Source organism: Natrix helvetica, assembly GCF_964273705.1.
Source record: "Natrix helvetica genome assembly, chromosome: 3".
Taxonomy (NCBI): domain Eukaryota; kingdom Metazoa; phylum Chordata; class Lepidosauria; order Squamata; family Natricidae; genus Natrix; species Natrix helvetica.
In genome coordinates, this window is record NC_138549.1 from 82,320,380 (window position 1) to 82,334,267 (window position 13,888).

At 38.0% G+C, this 13,888-nt stretch overlaps 1 protein-coding gene and 1 long non-coding RNA gene across 4 annotated transcripts in view; one reads left to right on the forward strand and one right to left on the reverse strand.

Moving 5' to 3' along the window:
- Positions 1-13,888, reverse strand: part of LOC309389992 — a 944,060-nt gene that overhangs the window by 569,861 nt on the left and 360,311 nt on the right. The window lies entirely within an intron of this gene.
- OLFM3 (olfactomedin 3) overlaps positions 42-13,888 on the forward strand; it is a 246,512-nt gene continuing 232,665 nt past the window's right edge. The window contains exon 1 of the mRNA XM_081946294.1: positions 42-346. Within this exon, the coding sequence (XP_081802420.1) occupies positions 278-346 (69 nt within the window). The 5' untranslated portion in view covers positions 42-277. The remainder of the gene's footprint in view (positions 347-13,888) is intronic.

Sequence of the window (13,888 nt, forward strand, 5' to 3'; positions counted from 1 at the left end):
TGCTCACCCCCCCCCCCCTCCGCCCCTTCGCCTAAGAAGGATGCCTGCGGAATGAATGAGCGCCCCTCGAGCTGCCGCCGCCGCCGCCGCTCCCAGCATTCTGGCTGTGGCAGGCAGGCAGGCGGGCAAGGCAAGGCAGGCGTGCAGAAAGTGTAGCTGACTACAGGGGTCCCTGCAGTGACTGAATGAAGGAGAGTCCAAAGGAGGAGGAGGAGGAGAAGAAGAAGGAGGAGGAGAAGAAGAGCAGCGGTCGCCGAGCATCCCCGGGAGCAGCAGCATGCAGCCTTCCGCCCGGATTCTCAACCTCTTGCTTTTGGCTCTTTTGGCTGGGCTGGATCCTTCCAAGGTAGGAGACTCAAGCTTCTTCCACTCGGACCAATTGTCCTCTTTTCGGTCCTCTTGCTCTTTTCCCTAACCGAGGTGCCGGGCTACCTCGGGCACTACTACTACTACTATTACTACTACTTTGAAATAGGGCTCCTCTGCAAGTTGTTGTTGTTTTCAGTCTTCCCTCCCTTCCCTCGCCGCCCCCCGGTTGGTTTTGATGGAAGGAGCAATGCGGATCTCTTGGTGTCTCTGATGTGTGCTTTGGACGTGGGGTAGTTTTTCCAGAAAGGAATGGGACGCGGCGGCGGCGGCGGCGGCCGAGGGGGGTGGGATTTTTTTCGTTGCATTTTATATATTTGAGTGCCATCGCATCGGCTAAGATCTTGTAGTTTTGGCCAGAAATGTGCTCAACGCTTCTCAAAGCCAACATGCCTCGAACCCACCTGCTTTATTTTTTTTTCAGCACTACGTACTTAGCCTGTGTGTATATGTATGTGTGTGTGTGTGTGTGTGTTCACGAAATGTTGGAAAGTGACCAGGGAGGTTAGCAACACGAGGATGCTGCAGTTTATCTTCTCCAACAGCTGGAACTACTGTGGCACTCACTTATTCCCTCCCCCCTCCTTCCCCCCCCTCTGTAAAAGAAATTGCAACAAAACGGAACTAATCAGTCCCCCTCCCCCCTCCCCACTTAATGATGGACTTTTTCATAATTTATTAATGCAAGTTTGTTTTGTGAGGTGGCAGATTTATTGAGAAATTAAACCAATGAAGGTTGGGAATGAGCAATAGGATGCAATGGGTTCCCCCTTTGGAAAAATGCCACCACCGCTGTTAGACTCTGGAAGTTGTCCCTGGTGCTAACTAGAATGGACACTAGGATAGCCAAGGGACTGGTGAGGGCTGGATTATTTATAGCCATCAGAGAATGCATCAAATACTCCAATATTAGGAGCAGATGATGAAATTTTTTTAAAAATGTGCCGTTTTATCAAAAAAAAAGGGGGTTCCTATGTAATTGCTGTTCCCTCCAGGTTGCAGAAGAGTTGGGTTTTTTTTTTTTAGATGAATTTGTACGTTTAAAAATAATTTGCTCTGCCTGGGATGATGTGCACTTTTAGAAACCAATAAGAATGGTTTTGCACAATGTCATTTGACTATCTGACAATCATTCATTCAACTTCTGAAAAAAGATCCCATCCAAATGTATTGGGAAGAGATTCCTGAACCGTTGTAGGCCCAACATTATTCCTGAACCATGTAGTATTTGGCATAAACCTCAAAGTTTTAGTGAACAATTTGCATATTAGATATATACATGGGGGATAGACTTGGAAAAAAAATAACAGGTCTTCAGCATTGTGTGTGTTCTGCACAGGGTGGTTGCCAACATGTATTTTAAAGGTATTTGACATGCAAAGCAGAGCATGCTTTATATCTTGAGAGATGTCGGAATTGTTCAGACTGAAAACATAGACTTCAAGCTGGCAATTGAGCTCCAAGTTGAAAGCAGATTTTCTGAAAATCATGATGTAGTAAGGAGAGAGCAAATGGGAAATCACACATTATAAATAGAGTACAGGCCATTATTTTAGAAAATGTGTACCTGCAGCACTGCTGATTTCATGTTCGGGTAGACTTATTGTTTGGCTGCAATTTGTCAGGACGAATTTCATAAAAGACAGGCAATGCCTTCTGCTCAGATTGAAAAGGAAAGAAGCTTAAAATAATGTTGGCCATACCCTATCTGGGTTTTGGGACTTCTCCACTTAAAGCAAAGCTGAACACTGATTAAAAATAAAGAAATGAGGTAGAGGATGGCTTAAGCTTTGCTGAGCATCTGAGAGATAATATGAGCCACTGTGTGGACAAGAGTTGTATATGCATCTCTCAGTTGCTTGCACTGTGATTGTGAGGATCTGAGGATCTTTTTATCTACAACAGGGAATTCTGTTGTCCTCCCAACCAAGTAGCTAGAGGCAGAAGGAAAACAAGGTGAATTTCTATCCCAGCTCCCTTAATGCATTGATCCTCAGGCTACAGACATCTTGGTGTTTGATGCATTTTATAGCAAGGTGCCACAATACTTCAAAGAATGCCAGTTTAGAAAGTCCCTTTAAAAACAGTGCCATGTTGAACCAGTAGCCTCAATGATACCATCGGTAAATGGTTGTTATTAACATTTTTTCTGACTCACAACATTTTTTGAAAAGATATCTCTATTTTTTTTAAAGTTGCTTTCATAAATGGTAAATAATGACTTACAAACAGTTTGTTTAGTGACTGTTCAAAGTTACAGCAGCACTGAAAAAAGTGATTGAAGACAATTTTTCACAGTTACACCTTTTGCAGCATCCCCATGGCCATGTGACCAAAATTCAGATGCTTGGCAACTGACTCATATTTATGACAGTTGCAATGTCCCGGGTTCATATGACCACCTTTTATGACTTTCTGACAAGCAAAGTCAATGGGGAAACTAGATTCATTTAACAACCGGGTTAGTAATTTAACAACTGCAGTGATTCACTTAACAGCTGTGGCAAGAAATGTCATAAATGGGTCAAAACTCACTTAGCAAATGTCTCACTTAACAACAGAAATGTTGGGCTCAATTATGGTCGTAAATCAAGGACTACCTATAGTTCATATGGAATTATAAAGTTAAGTTGTGTTAATTAACTCAAGATCAGCAGTTTCCTTGAGACTGAAAGCTTTTTAAAGCATATTGAAGATCACAGTCAAAAATAAGTGGGTCTGTACCCCATTGTTTTAGGTTTCTTTAATTTTTTTAGCTTTAAATTCTGCAAGATTTAAGCTCTCTTAACGTTTTCCAAATTCCCAGAAATGAAAATAAAATCAACCATATAGGTTCATTTTATTTAGGGGGCTGTAGGGTTACAAAAGAGTGCTTGGCAGGCTACATCTAGCCCAGAGGCCATACATTTGGCACTCACAATCAGTTATAACAATACAAAAAGGCCCAACCAAGTCTAATAAAACTTTGAAATCATTACAGTTCTTATGGCATAAATTCATGTGGTTTTCACTTTGTCAAACAAACAAAATGGTCTTGAAATTTCCTAGACGTAAATATTTTCACACATTTATGTAAAACGGTGAGGAAGAAAGGAAGCATGAAGCCATAATGGGAAGGCAGCATACATGGCGCAATCAGTTTTGAAGAGAAATGAATTTGAGTTTAAAGCCAAATAGAATTTTTCCTCAGCCAAACCTAAGTCTAGACTAGACCAGCCTTCTCCATTCTAAATTTGCCATCCTTCCTGACTAGATGTTGGAAACAACGATCTGCCATTTCTAGACAGAAACAGATTGGACAAGGCAGAAAAAAAATGCTAGAAGACTTGACAATCTTCTAATGAAAATTATCCATATGAACATAGAATACTATCTTGGAGTAATGTAGAACATTGGATCACCTAGCACCTATTATTAGATCTTACTGGCAGTGGCTCTCCAAGAATCTTAAGCAGGCACTTAACATTATAGGCCTATTCGGAAATTCCCAAAACTTATTCTTCCTGGCATGTCCTATATGCCAAATGTCTTATGCTGCCAAGCTACGGGGCCTTCCCCTATTGGGAGCTGTGAGTTTCGGTAGAGAGAAGAGAAGGTCCATTATTTTCTGCTCAGAATTACCTAATTCCCATACACTTCTATGCATATGTAAAAGAGATTTAAATTCCTATTTTGGTTCCACAGGTAGTAAAAATAGAAGTGAATAGTTTGGGAATGAAAAATAGCAAGCCAGTGTCAAGAGGCAGGAGGTTGACAAAAAAAATCATCTGCTTTCCAACCTCCATTGGTACATTATACTTTGGTTGCTTAGTTTAGCCCTGAAATATCTAAGTTCATAATGACAGGAAAGAACTCACATATGTTACGCAGGTAAATGAGCAAGGATGAGAAATAGGGGTACCGGTAAATGCTATTTTTTTTCTGCTACAGGCATTTGAGATTGTGGTTTTTTATTATATGGAGAGATTATATATGGCAGCAGTGACCTTTCATTCGGTACATGGCACATTAGAGAATATTGTGGCACGCCAGAGAATATTGGAACACTATTTTAACATTACAAAAGGGGTTAAAAGCAATCTCAATGTTGCCATAGCGAGCTGTGTTATGTAAGCCACCTTAGGGATCTTCCTGGACAGGAAGGTGGAAGAAAACAACTTTAAAAAGAAGCGTCACTTCATTCAATGATTTCACATTAACTGAAGCCTCCTGGTATTTTCTAAACCTAGGCAGAGAACCTCTATTACAAAATTAGAAACAGCCTCAAGCAAAATTCTTTTAATTTCTTAGAAGTACTGAATTTCATTCATTTCCCAAATTGCGTAGTTCTGGTTTACTTTTTTTTTTTTGCCTTTGAGTGAGTTCTGAGCCCTAGGAGGCTATACACAAATCCAGGCAGTTTTCTTAGCAATGCTTTTCAGAAATAGTTTTGCCCTTGCCTTCTCCATAGGGTTGAGAGTGAGTAGCCCAAAGTCATTCAGCTGGCTTTGAACTTAAAATAGGACTAGAACTCGCAGCCACCCAATTTCTTTAGCATTTAACCAGTACATTAAACTGCTCTTTATCTGCATGTGTAGAAAATAGAAATAGCACTTTGACTTATATACCACCAGTGCTTTACAGCCCTCTCTAAGTAGTTTATAGAGTGAGCACATTAGGAACTTCTTACAGTAACATGGAAAATAAATTGTCAGACTCATGCTATCTGATAAACCTCTGCTTACCTCCAGTGAATATGACTTGCTTAAAGTTTTATGCAGCTTGGCTACACAAGCAACTTGGCCAACAGTACTCTTTAAGATGTATCACACAACTCATTTTTTAAACAAATCAAGAAATCTCATATGGATTCTTGAAATGTTTAGACATATTCTAGAAATTCAGAAAGTGGAGGCATAGAAATACTTAAGTGCATTTAGATCCACCAGGGTTAACTCTGTCATGATATTTGTATATTGCCATGATTAAGATCCATTTACATAGAATTGAGTTTTTATTCATTTATTTTTTTTACAGGATTTCACTTCAAGATTGGATTAAATTTTCCCTATTTTTTGCAGAGCATTGCATGAGCTGCACTTAGTTAGCTATTAATGAAGAAGTGCCTCCATATTTTTTTTAACAAGTCTTAAATGTGGCAAATGAATTGAAGACTTATTTCAGCATTTTGGCTAAAGTATAGCATGCATTAACTCTGAGAGGAATTTCTGTTTCTTTAACTATCATGAAAAGATCCTTTTTTACTCTAATGATACAGATCAGAGACATTATCTATTCTCTGGATATTGCTGAGATCTTAGAGAAAACTACAAATTGGAACCAAAAGGTTACAATTAAAAACATAACATTATGTACTGAATATTATGGAGTGATATTTCCAATAGAAGAAATGTTAAAACCAGGTATGATTACTAGATGGCATCTCTGTGCTATTTTCTGGAAAGTATAGAAGACCTTCGTGCTCTGTGTTCAAAGGTTGGCTATGCTGCCTACAAAGAACTCGCGAAGTAAGCCATCGTTCAATCCCAAGCAGAGCATCAATCCAGCGGAGCAGAAGGAGTTGACATTAGCTTGAACCTAAAGATTTAGAAAGTATCTGGGTCAGGCTTGGTCCTGCTGGATAGACTAGGAAGATTCCTGTCTGCATCCCTAAAGAGCCACTGCCAGTCAATGTCACTAGTATTATTAGTCTAAATAGACCACTGGTCTGATTCAATATAAGGCTATTTTCTATGTTCCAGGCATATGACCTGTATAAAGATTCCATTCAGATGAAAGGCCTCACTGCACAATCAGAAGCTTGAAAGAGTTTTCCCAAATTACTTAATTGCAGGCTAATTCCATGAGTCTGCAAGAAACTTGCTTCCTTTTTTTCTAGGGAGTTTATTTAATCTTGCAGAAAGCACTGAAACATAGAGCAGATTAGATATTAGCCTGTTATGACTGGGACATAATCAGTTTTGGAATTTCTCCCAAGTTGCAGGATTCTATATTGTAGTCATCTTTTTTAGGAATTGGACCGCTTGTAACTGGATTTCCAACTTTGATTTCATGAATTTAAGTTTGAGTTCAGTTTATATTATATCAAATTTAGGGTTTTTTTTTTCCATCTAACCCATGGTTATTTTTGGACCTGGGGACTTTTCAAAATATGAGTTTCCTAGGTTAAAGCCAGGTGTGGCAGTTTGTCCCAAGAATGCTGCACAATCCTGATGTTTGTGTTGTGCAATCAAAAGGAGCAGCAGAGACTGAAATAGCACTCCTGAAAATGTTCCATCATAAGAACAAGTCAGTTTTGACTTACATTTTACAGTTGGAGTGCCTATTTTTAAAGCTTGGAATACTTCCCATAAATTCAGAATAGAACATTGGAATTATTTCAGTGAGGTCAGAACTGGATGGGATGTTTCAACATTTTGATGGAAGTTCACTGAATTAAAGCACATTACGAATGGAGCGTTTCAGATAAGATTAAAACTTTTTTTGTCCCAAGACCATCCAAATTATCGGCATTGTGTAAGTAGTTTTTCAAAAATAGAATGTGTTGCAGAACTGAAAGAGATATATAGTATTACGTAGACCGCTCCTGAAATTTGCAGTTTACTACAAATCATTTTGTTTCTAAAGGTGTACTTTTGGAAAATTAACAGACCAGTCTCAAGATAAGTGCATTTTCCATTATTTTAGAAGAAAAAGAGATGTTCTGGTACTTCCCAAATATTCCCTGAATATTAGGTTTTACATACAGCAAAATGCAATCAAGCATGTTTCCGGGAAACGCCTCAATCAGGCCTATTTAGAACTTAACAGGTCTCATTAACTTAGCTGATTTGCTTAACTACTTTGAGGTAGATGTAGTAGCTTTGAGTTAAACCTAATTCACCCTATGAAATTTGTGACAGAACTTGAAATAGTTAATTTACAACTATGCTTTCCCCCACTTTCCAAATAGTCCCATATCTCCACAGCAATAGCTCAAAATCCCAGCTTTTAGATGCAATTGGCATTTTCTACTGGTTTTTGGTTTGAAATTATTGAGACCAGATTATTGTACAATGTTCTTGCACAGGTATAGTGGTGCCATTGCAGATTTCATGGGAAATTGCCTGAGATATGTGTGTCCTTCTGTGGGAAGCCCATCTAATAATGTTGAATTCATGCTTATTCTAGGGAAGTATTTATTTGTTTGCTGGATTCATACCCTGCTTTGTATTCAGGAAGCTTGCATTCATGTTAAACCATAGCCTTAATTCAAAAGCCAGGACTGGTCCATGCAAAACCTCAGCCTTGCGTGCCTCCAACCCCTATTCTGCCATCTTTCCATGTGATTGGAAAAAATATGTACCATTTAATTTTGTCTTTCACTGAATATACAAAAGACCATACTTGAAAACACATTCTTGATTCTTTTACAAAGGCAGTGAAAGAAATCAATATCTTGATTTGAGATTGACTTAGCCAGAGTTTGATTGAAGGATTTATTACTTGATTTGGCTCACTGACTTCTATGATTGGGCGTTGGAGAAGCCATGGCCCCACTGGTACTCAACGTTTTGTGCTTCATTCTGGGATTGAGTGTAGAGAGGCATGAGGCAATATGCAACTTCTAGATAAAATAAGATTAATTTTGTCTTAGGCAGTTTTTCAAAATTACTTCCCTTCTCTTGTAAGAAAATTACATTCACATCAGCTATTGAATTATTTAAATAGGACAACATAAATGATAGAAGAAGTATCTTCTGTTAATACAAAAAGGTGAGGACATGTCCTTCCCACTTTGAACATGTTAAAAATGCTTTAGTCTTGTTGTTATGTGACTTTCTAGCAAATACTGATTTGAGAAGCCATCATCAGACATCAGCTAATTCAGTGGAGATATTTCTCTTCTAATAACCTGGGTGTGCCAACAGGTGTGTAATCTGCTCCATTTCATATCTCCATTCTTTGATTATGTGGAGTTTGTATTTTATTCTCAGTTACAGATGCACTCATAAATTCAGGAATGAAAGTAAGTGTGGTTTTGCTACCACTTTATTTGGTAAGCATTATAAAGCTCATTTAAATCAGAACTATAAAAGGAATATCTATAATCACGTTGGTACCCAATTGCTCATCCATTGTTCATAATACATTTTAAAAACTAAATGTAAAAGTTTTTGCTGTGAGCAAAGTCAACCACTGTGTGCCTTGGTCCTCCCGTGTGACTTTCAAGGAAGTTGTTCACCATCAGGCCTTTTATAAAAAGGTAAGGAATGTATTGCAATTTAGGGAAAGTCTATTCCTAAATCTCCAGATTAGGCTAGGAATCACCCATGTCTGACATCCTGGAGAGCCACTATTTATTTGTGTAGATCAGTCTTCTCCAACTTGGTGCTTTACAGATTATGCTTGCTGGAAATTCTGCTGGTTGACTCAATGTATCTCAGTATATAATACTAAGCTAACTGGGCCAATAAACACATTAAATATAAGGCCATTTTCTGTATTATTAATATGGATTAAGTAGCCATCAAACCATGTGTCATATATAGAGAGGATCTTTTCATTTGTACATTGCTAAAAAGGTTGGGATAGAAACTATAAGAATGAACCCTATGCCTCTGTGTCAATGAATTAATCCACTCATATAGCTTAGAATTTTGTGCTTATTCATTGCACTTTAAACTAGTATCAAAAATTGTATTATAAGCTTCTGCCCCTTGGTCCTGAAGGGTCACTAGAAGCAGTGCGAATATAATTCAGCCTTTATGCTTATTTTGTCTCTCCCAAGACAGTCAAGCAAGATGTCAGAAAAGGTTATCAATGTTGTGATAGAGATATATGTCTGGAGAGAAAAGAGTGCTTTGTTCCTGAAAGATATTTGAATGGCCACTATCACTTTCAAACATTAGTAGGACAAGATTAAACTTGAAATATTCCCTTTCGATATTTCAGGCAGTTTTCAGAGTAATTGTTGCTTTGAATAATTTTATTAAGGAGGAAAACAAGTGCAGAATGTATTGTATTTGATTTAAGGCTAGAACTAGTATATTCAGTTTTGAAATGGAAATCTAATGTGTGTACTCCTGTTCTTTCTCCTTCTCTCCCTCTTTATCCTGCTAATTTGTCTCCCCTTTTCTGTCTTTAGAGGAAAAACCAAGCTGCTATAAAGTGGGATTTTTCTATGTAGGTCCCACCGACGGACCACTAAGATGTTTTGAATACTTGAATGGGTTCCATGGCACTGAGGGGGGGGGGGGAGTTTCCTCAAAGAATGAGGTAAAAAAAGAAATTTCCTGTAATGGATTAAAGGAAAAATAAATCTTTTATTCCTTAGTCCCTAAACCTAAACTAAAAGGGAGAAGGCTTGTCATTTGGCATCAGAAACTTCCCTCCTTCAGGACTTCTCAGGATTTGTTTTCAGCAACAGGTTCCTGAAAAAACCCTTGTTCTAAACATTTATCTTTCATTAATTGGGATGATCTTGCACCCCAAGGTCTGGGCAAGGCTTCGTTTGATAAGCCGATCAAAATGGATTTGGTTTGTTATTTATATTTCTAAATTTCCTTGTTGAAGTTTAGCACCTGTATGAGAGGCTTCTGGTGAAGCTACTTGGAAGCTACATTGAATCTTGCAGTGGTTATTAATTAGATCTCAGAAATTACATTAATTCTGAGCTACACTGGTGACCAATTTTATTTCCACCTAATCACTAGTAAATGCCCTGGATCCTAAATATCAGACTTGGCCTTTTTTATAACATCACAGTCTTAAATAGACTTTTCAGTTTAGTTATTTGCTTTCATTGATGCTTACTATTTGCACAATTCATATAACATGGGAAACTGACTTAGAGTAACTCAGGCTGTCAATAATCGTGGTAATAATAACTATGTTTATAAACCCTACCATTAAAATGCAGTTAAAAACGCATAAAGCAATAACATTGGAATTGATATGGGGGTAATGTATCTCCAAAGCTGCACGAATTCAGGGAGGTAAGCTTAAAATCTGGGGCAAAGGACATATCTCTGCAACAACTGCAGTGCAGAGGTGCACAATATGTAGCTCTAAAGCTATATACAGTCCTTGATAACTCTTTTTGTTTCCTTGGCACCTTCTTTAATCGAGATTGCATTTTACCAATTCTCCTCTAGATTTCAGGTTAGAAATAAGCCAAAACCTTAATTGCAGGATCCAACCTGCAATTGGATCGTCACTGGGTCGTCACTGGGACCAGTAGTTCCGTCTTCCGAGTTTTCAGGCTTGTATTGGAACCCATCTTCAAGGAACTTCTCTCTCTAGCAGAATGTATCATTTGGGAGACAAAACTGTTGGTTATGGTGACCGACCCAGATTGGATCCTGCAACATTATTCTGGGACACATATATTCACCTTCAAAGCTTTAGTATAGTGTATTCAGTTTTAAAGTGGAAACCTGGTGTGTATTGCTGTTCTTTCAACTTCGCCCTCTTCTTCCCACTTTTGTCTTCAGAAGAAAAACTAAAATCCTATAATTTGGGATTTTCTAAACGGTCTGACAGAATCCCTAAGGTTTTTTGAAGTCTTGAAGAATAGGTTGCTCTAGAGCAATTCTGCTAGAGGAGATTTTGATTACTTAGGAAGTGATTTCCAACCTTGCCCTCCAAATATTTTTGGGTGGCAATTCCTTAGGGGTTTCTACTGGACGTGTCTGCTGGCATGAAGGTACTTTTGGTGCATCAGTGGTGCTTCCTGATACAGTTTAGGAAGAGATTTGCTTTCAAACCCCAAGATTACAAATTTCTGCTAAAATGAAAATGTTCAGTTTTGGATTCATGGTAATAAAAATGATTAATGTGTTTCCTTGATATTTTTCTTTTTACTTTTTTAAGATCATAAAATACATTTGGGTGTGCTTCAGAAAGATTCTTAAAAGGAAGGTCTCTCTGACAACCGTTCAAATATACACTTGCTCTTGGCTTGCCTTCAAGCACTGTCTTTGGTAATGACTTTTCTTTGAATCATGGCTGTCTAGACTCATTTGGGGCATTTAGCATCATTATTTTACAACTGATGTATTAATTTTAAAAGACGTGTGGGAATTTGTTTCTAAAAATCAGTTCCCCTCCCCTTGGCATAAATAATAAAAAAGGCCTTAATAGCAAACAATTATTTGATATTGCATCAATAGCTATAGGGCATTTGTATTAGTTTTGAACAATTCTCTGGAAACAGATCTTTTATCATTTACTTCCACTAAAGGATGTTCATGCATGCAGTGTAATGTGCTGTTCTGGAACATTCCTTCATTATGTTCAAATTGCCACATGGAGTTTCTCTATAGGACCTATTTAGTCATGAAGGGCCATGACTGAGATGGCTATCTTGTTCAATAATAATCAGTTTATTTTTTCTAACTATTCAGGAGTTTTTTTTTCCATCTGTAATTTTATAAAAAGGCCTTGTTGGCTGTCAGATGATGGACTCTATATGAAACTGAGTTCACAGAGGTAATAACTGATTGCTGAGTCTTCCACACTTCCTTTTTCCCCTTTGAATTTTCTTTAGAGCTGGTAATCTAGCACTGTCCGAATGCTCAGGGTTGAAATGAGAGTCCTTGGTGCTCTTTGACTTAGTTGTTTTCTTGCAGACATTTCATTAACCAAACTAGGTAACATCAACAGCGCTAGTCCTGATGATGTTACTATCATTCACTAGCAATGATGATGTTACCTAATTTGGGCAATGAAACATCTGTAAGAAAACAACCAAGCTCAGAGAGCACCAAGGACCCTTTACTCTCTGAAAGCATTCAGATGACAGTGATGGATGGGGAGTTCTGGAGCTGAAATCTCTGGATCTTATCTAGAAGGGATGAGTTGGGAGAAACTGCTGAATGGTAGTGAAAAACGTGGCAGAAAAGATATTTTGGTGTGTGCTTTTCCTACCTTGCTACATGAAGGGAAGAGATGCAAAGGGGACTCTACCGAAGTATAAATGTAGGTCTCCTTTTGGTCATTCAGATAAATGTGTAGAGTTTACAATGAATAATAGGAAAATAGGATGAGAAAATGAAGGATAAAAGGTCACCATGCACGAGTTTGTCTTTTATTGAGTTTTGCATGTTTAGGCAAATTCCAGAAAGGGGCTATCAAGCAACTTTTGAAAGCTAAGGAAGAACTAAAAAATCAGTATGTATTTTTGGAAGAAGGTATGGTATTGAAAGAGCAGTTTCAATTCTCAGTATGATACCTCCAGATGTCCATGAACTTGGGAATATTTTCTCAGTGACTGCATCCCCTTCTCCTTGCTCTTTTCTTATTTTTAAATTCTTTAAAAGAAAGTATGGCATGCTAGCATCCTGTAAAACAAAGCATCGACCTAAACACAATTTTTATGTATAGGATGCATGGCATTGAAATGATAGCAGATGCCATTTAATACCTAGTTTATCCATTTGTTTCCTAAATTACAGAAGCAAGCTGGGTTAGTAAATGGAGATATCCTGGGAGACTTGAGGGAATGCTAGGTGCAAACTCACCAGTTTACATTCTGGTAAATGGGAACTTGATAACTGATGCCCACCATGGCAACCAATTTGGCTCTTAAATTTCTAAATGTGCCCACTAGTTCCCATCTAGTTGTATTATCATCAAACATGTTTTGTTCCAGTCAGAAAGCATTCCAGTAAATCAAAACCATTACACCTATCAATGATCTAATTTCCTAATTGTAGCTAAATCTTATCACATTGCAGGGAGATGGGCAGCAAACAAATGTAATAAATAAAATAAACAAACATGATCCTTTAAATCCTCTAGAACAGGGGTGTCAAACTGACATATTGCAACTCCACCCCCTGGCCCTTCGCTAAACCAGGGGTAGGCGTGACCAGTGTGTGATGCAACCGGCCCCCGGGCTGTGAGTTTGACACCACTGCTCTAGAAGAAAGGAAAAAAAGCTTTCAAATATTTTTTTAACCAAGCTCACATTTTATCCTAGGCTGCATCATAATGGGATGGAATATAGCCTTCCAATAGTGTATCAAGTAATCACTCTGTATATATTTGAAATGCATGTAATGCTGAGATTTTCCACTTTGGAGACTGGTTTTTATTAATATTGATCTGTGTATTTATCCTTGTTGGGAGTAATTCGATATTGCATGAGTTGCTTATAATATAATAAAATTGATTTTATTTTTCTGTCCTGCCTAAAGCCCTAGATTTGGCACTTGAGGACACTTCAATCATCTGGGTGAGACCTTCTGGGAGTCTGTGGATGGGGGAGCAAGAAAAGGGAATCGCCCCTTTTTTCCACATAAACTAATAGAAGCCAAGAGGGGTTGTTTGAAAACAACTGAAAGAGATCTTTCATAGCAATAGATATGCTATGAGTATTTACTAAGCTTGGTGTATATTTAGCGATGGATTGTTTGTGATATTCAGTTCAGCTTAATTATTTGCCTTGTTGTGTATTTACTTAAATAATTTAACATAAATTATTTATGTGTGCTCTGAAGAAACATTTTGAATTTGGAAAAGAAAATCATGAAAAGTT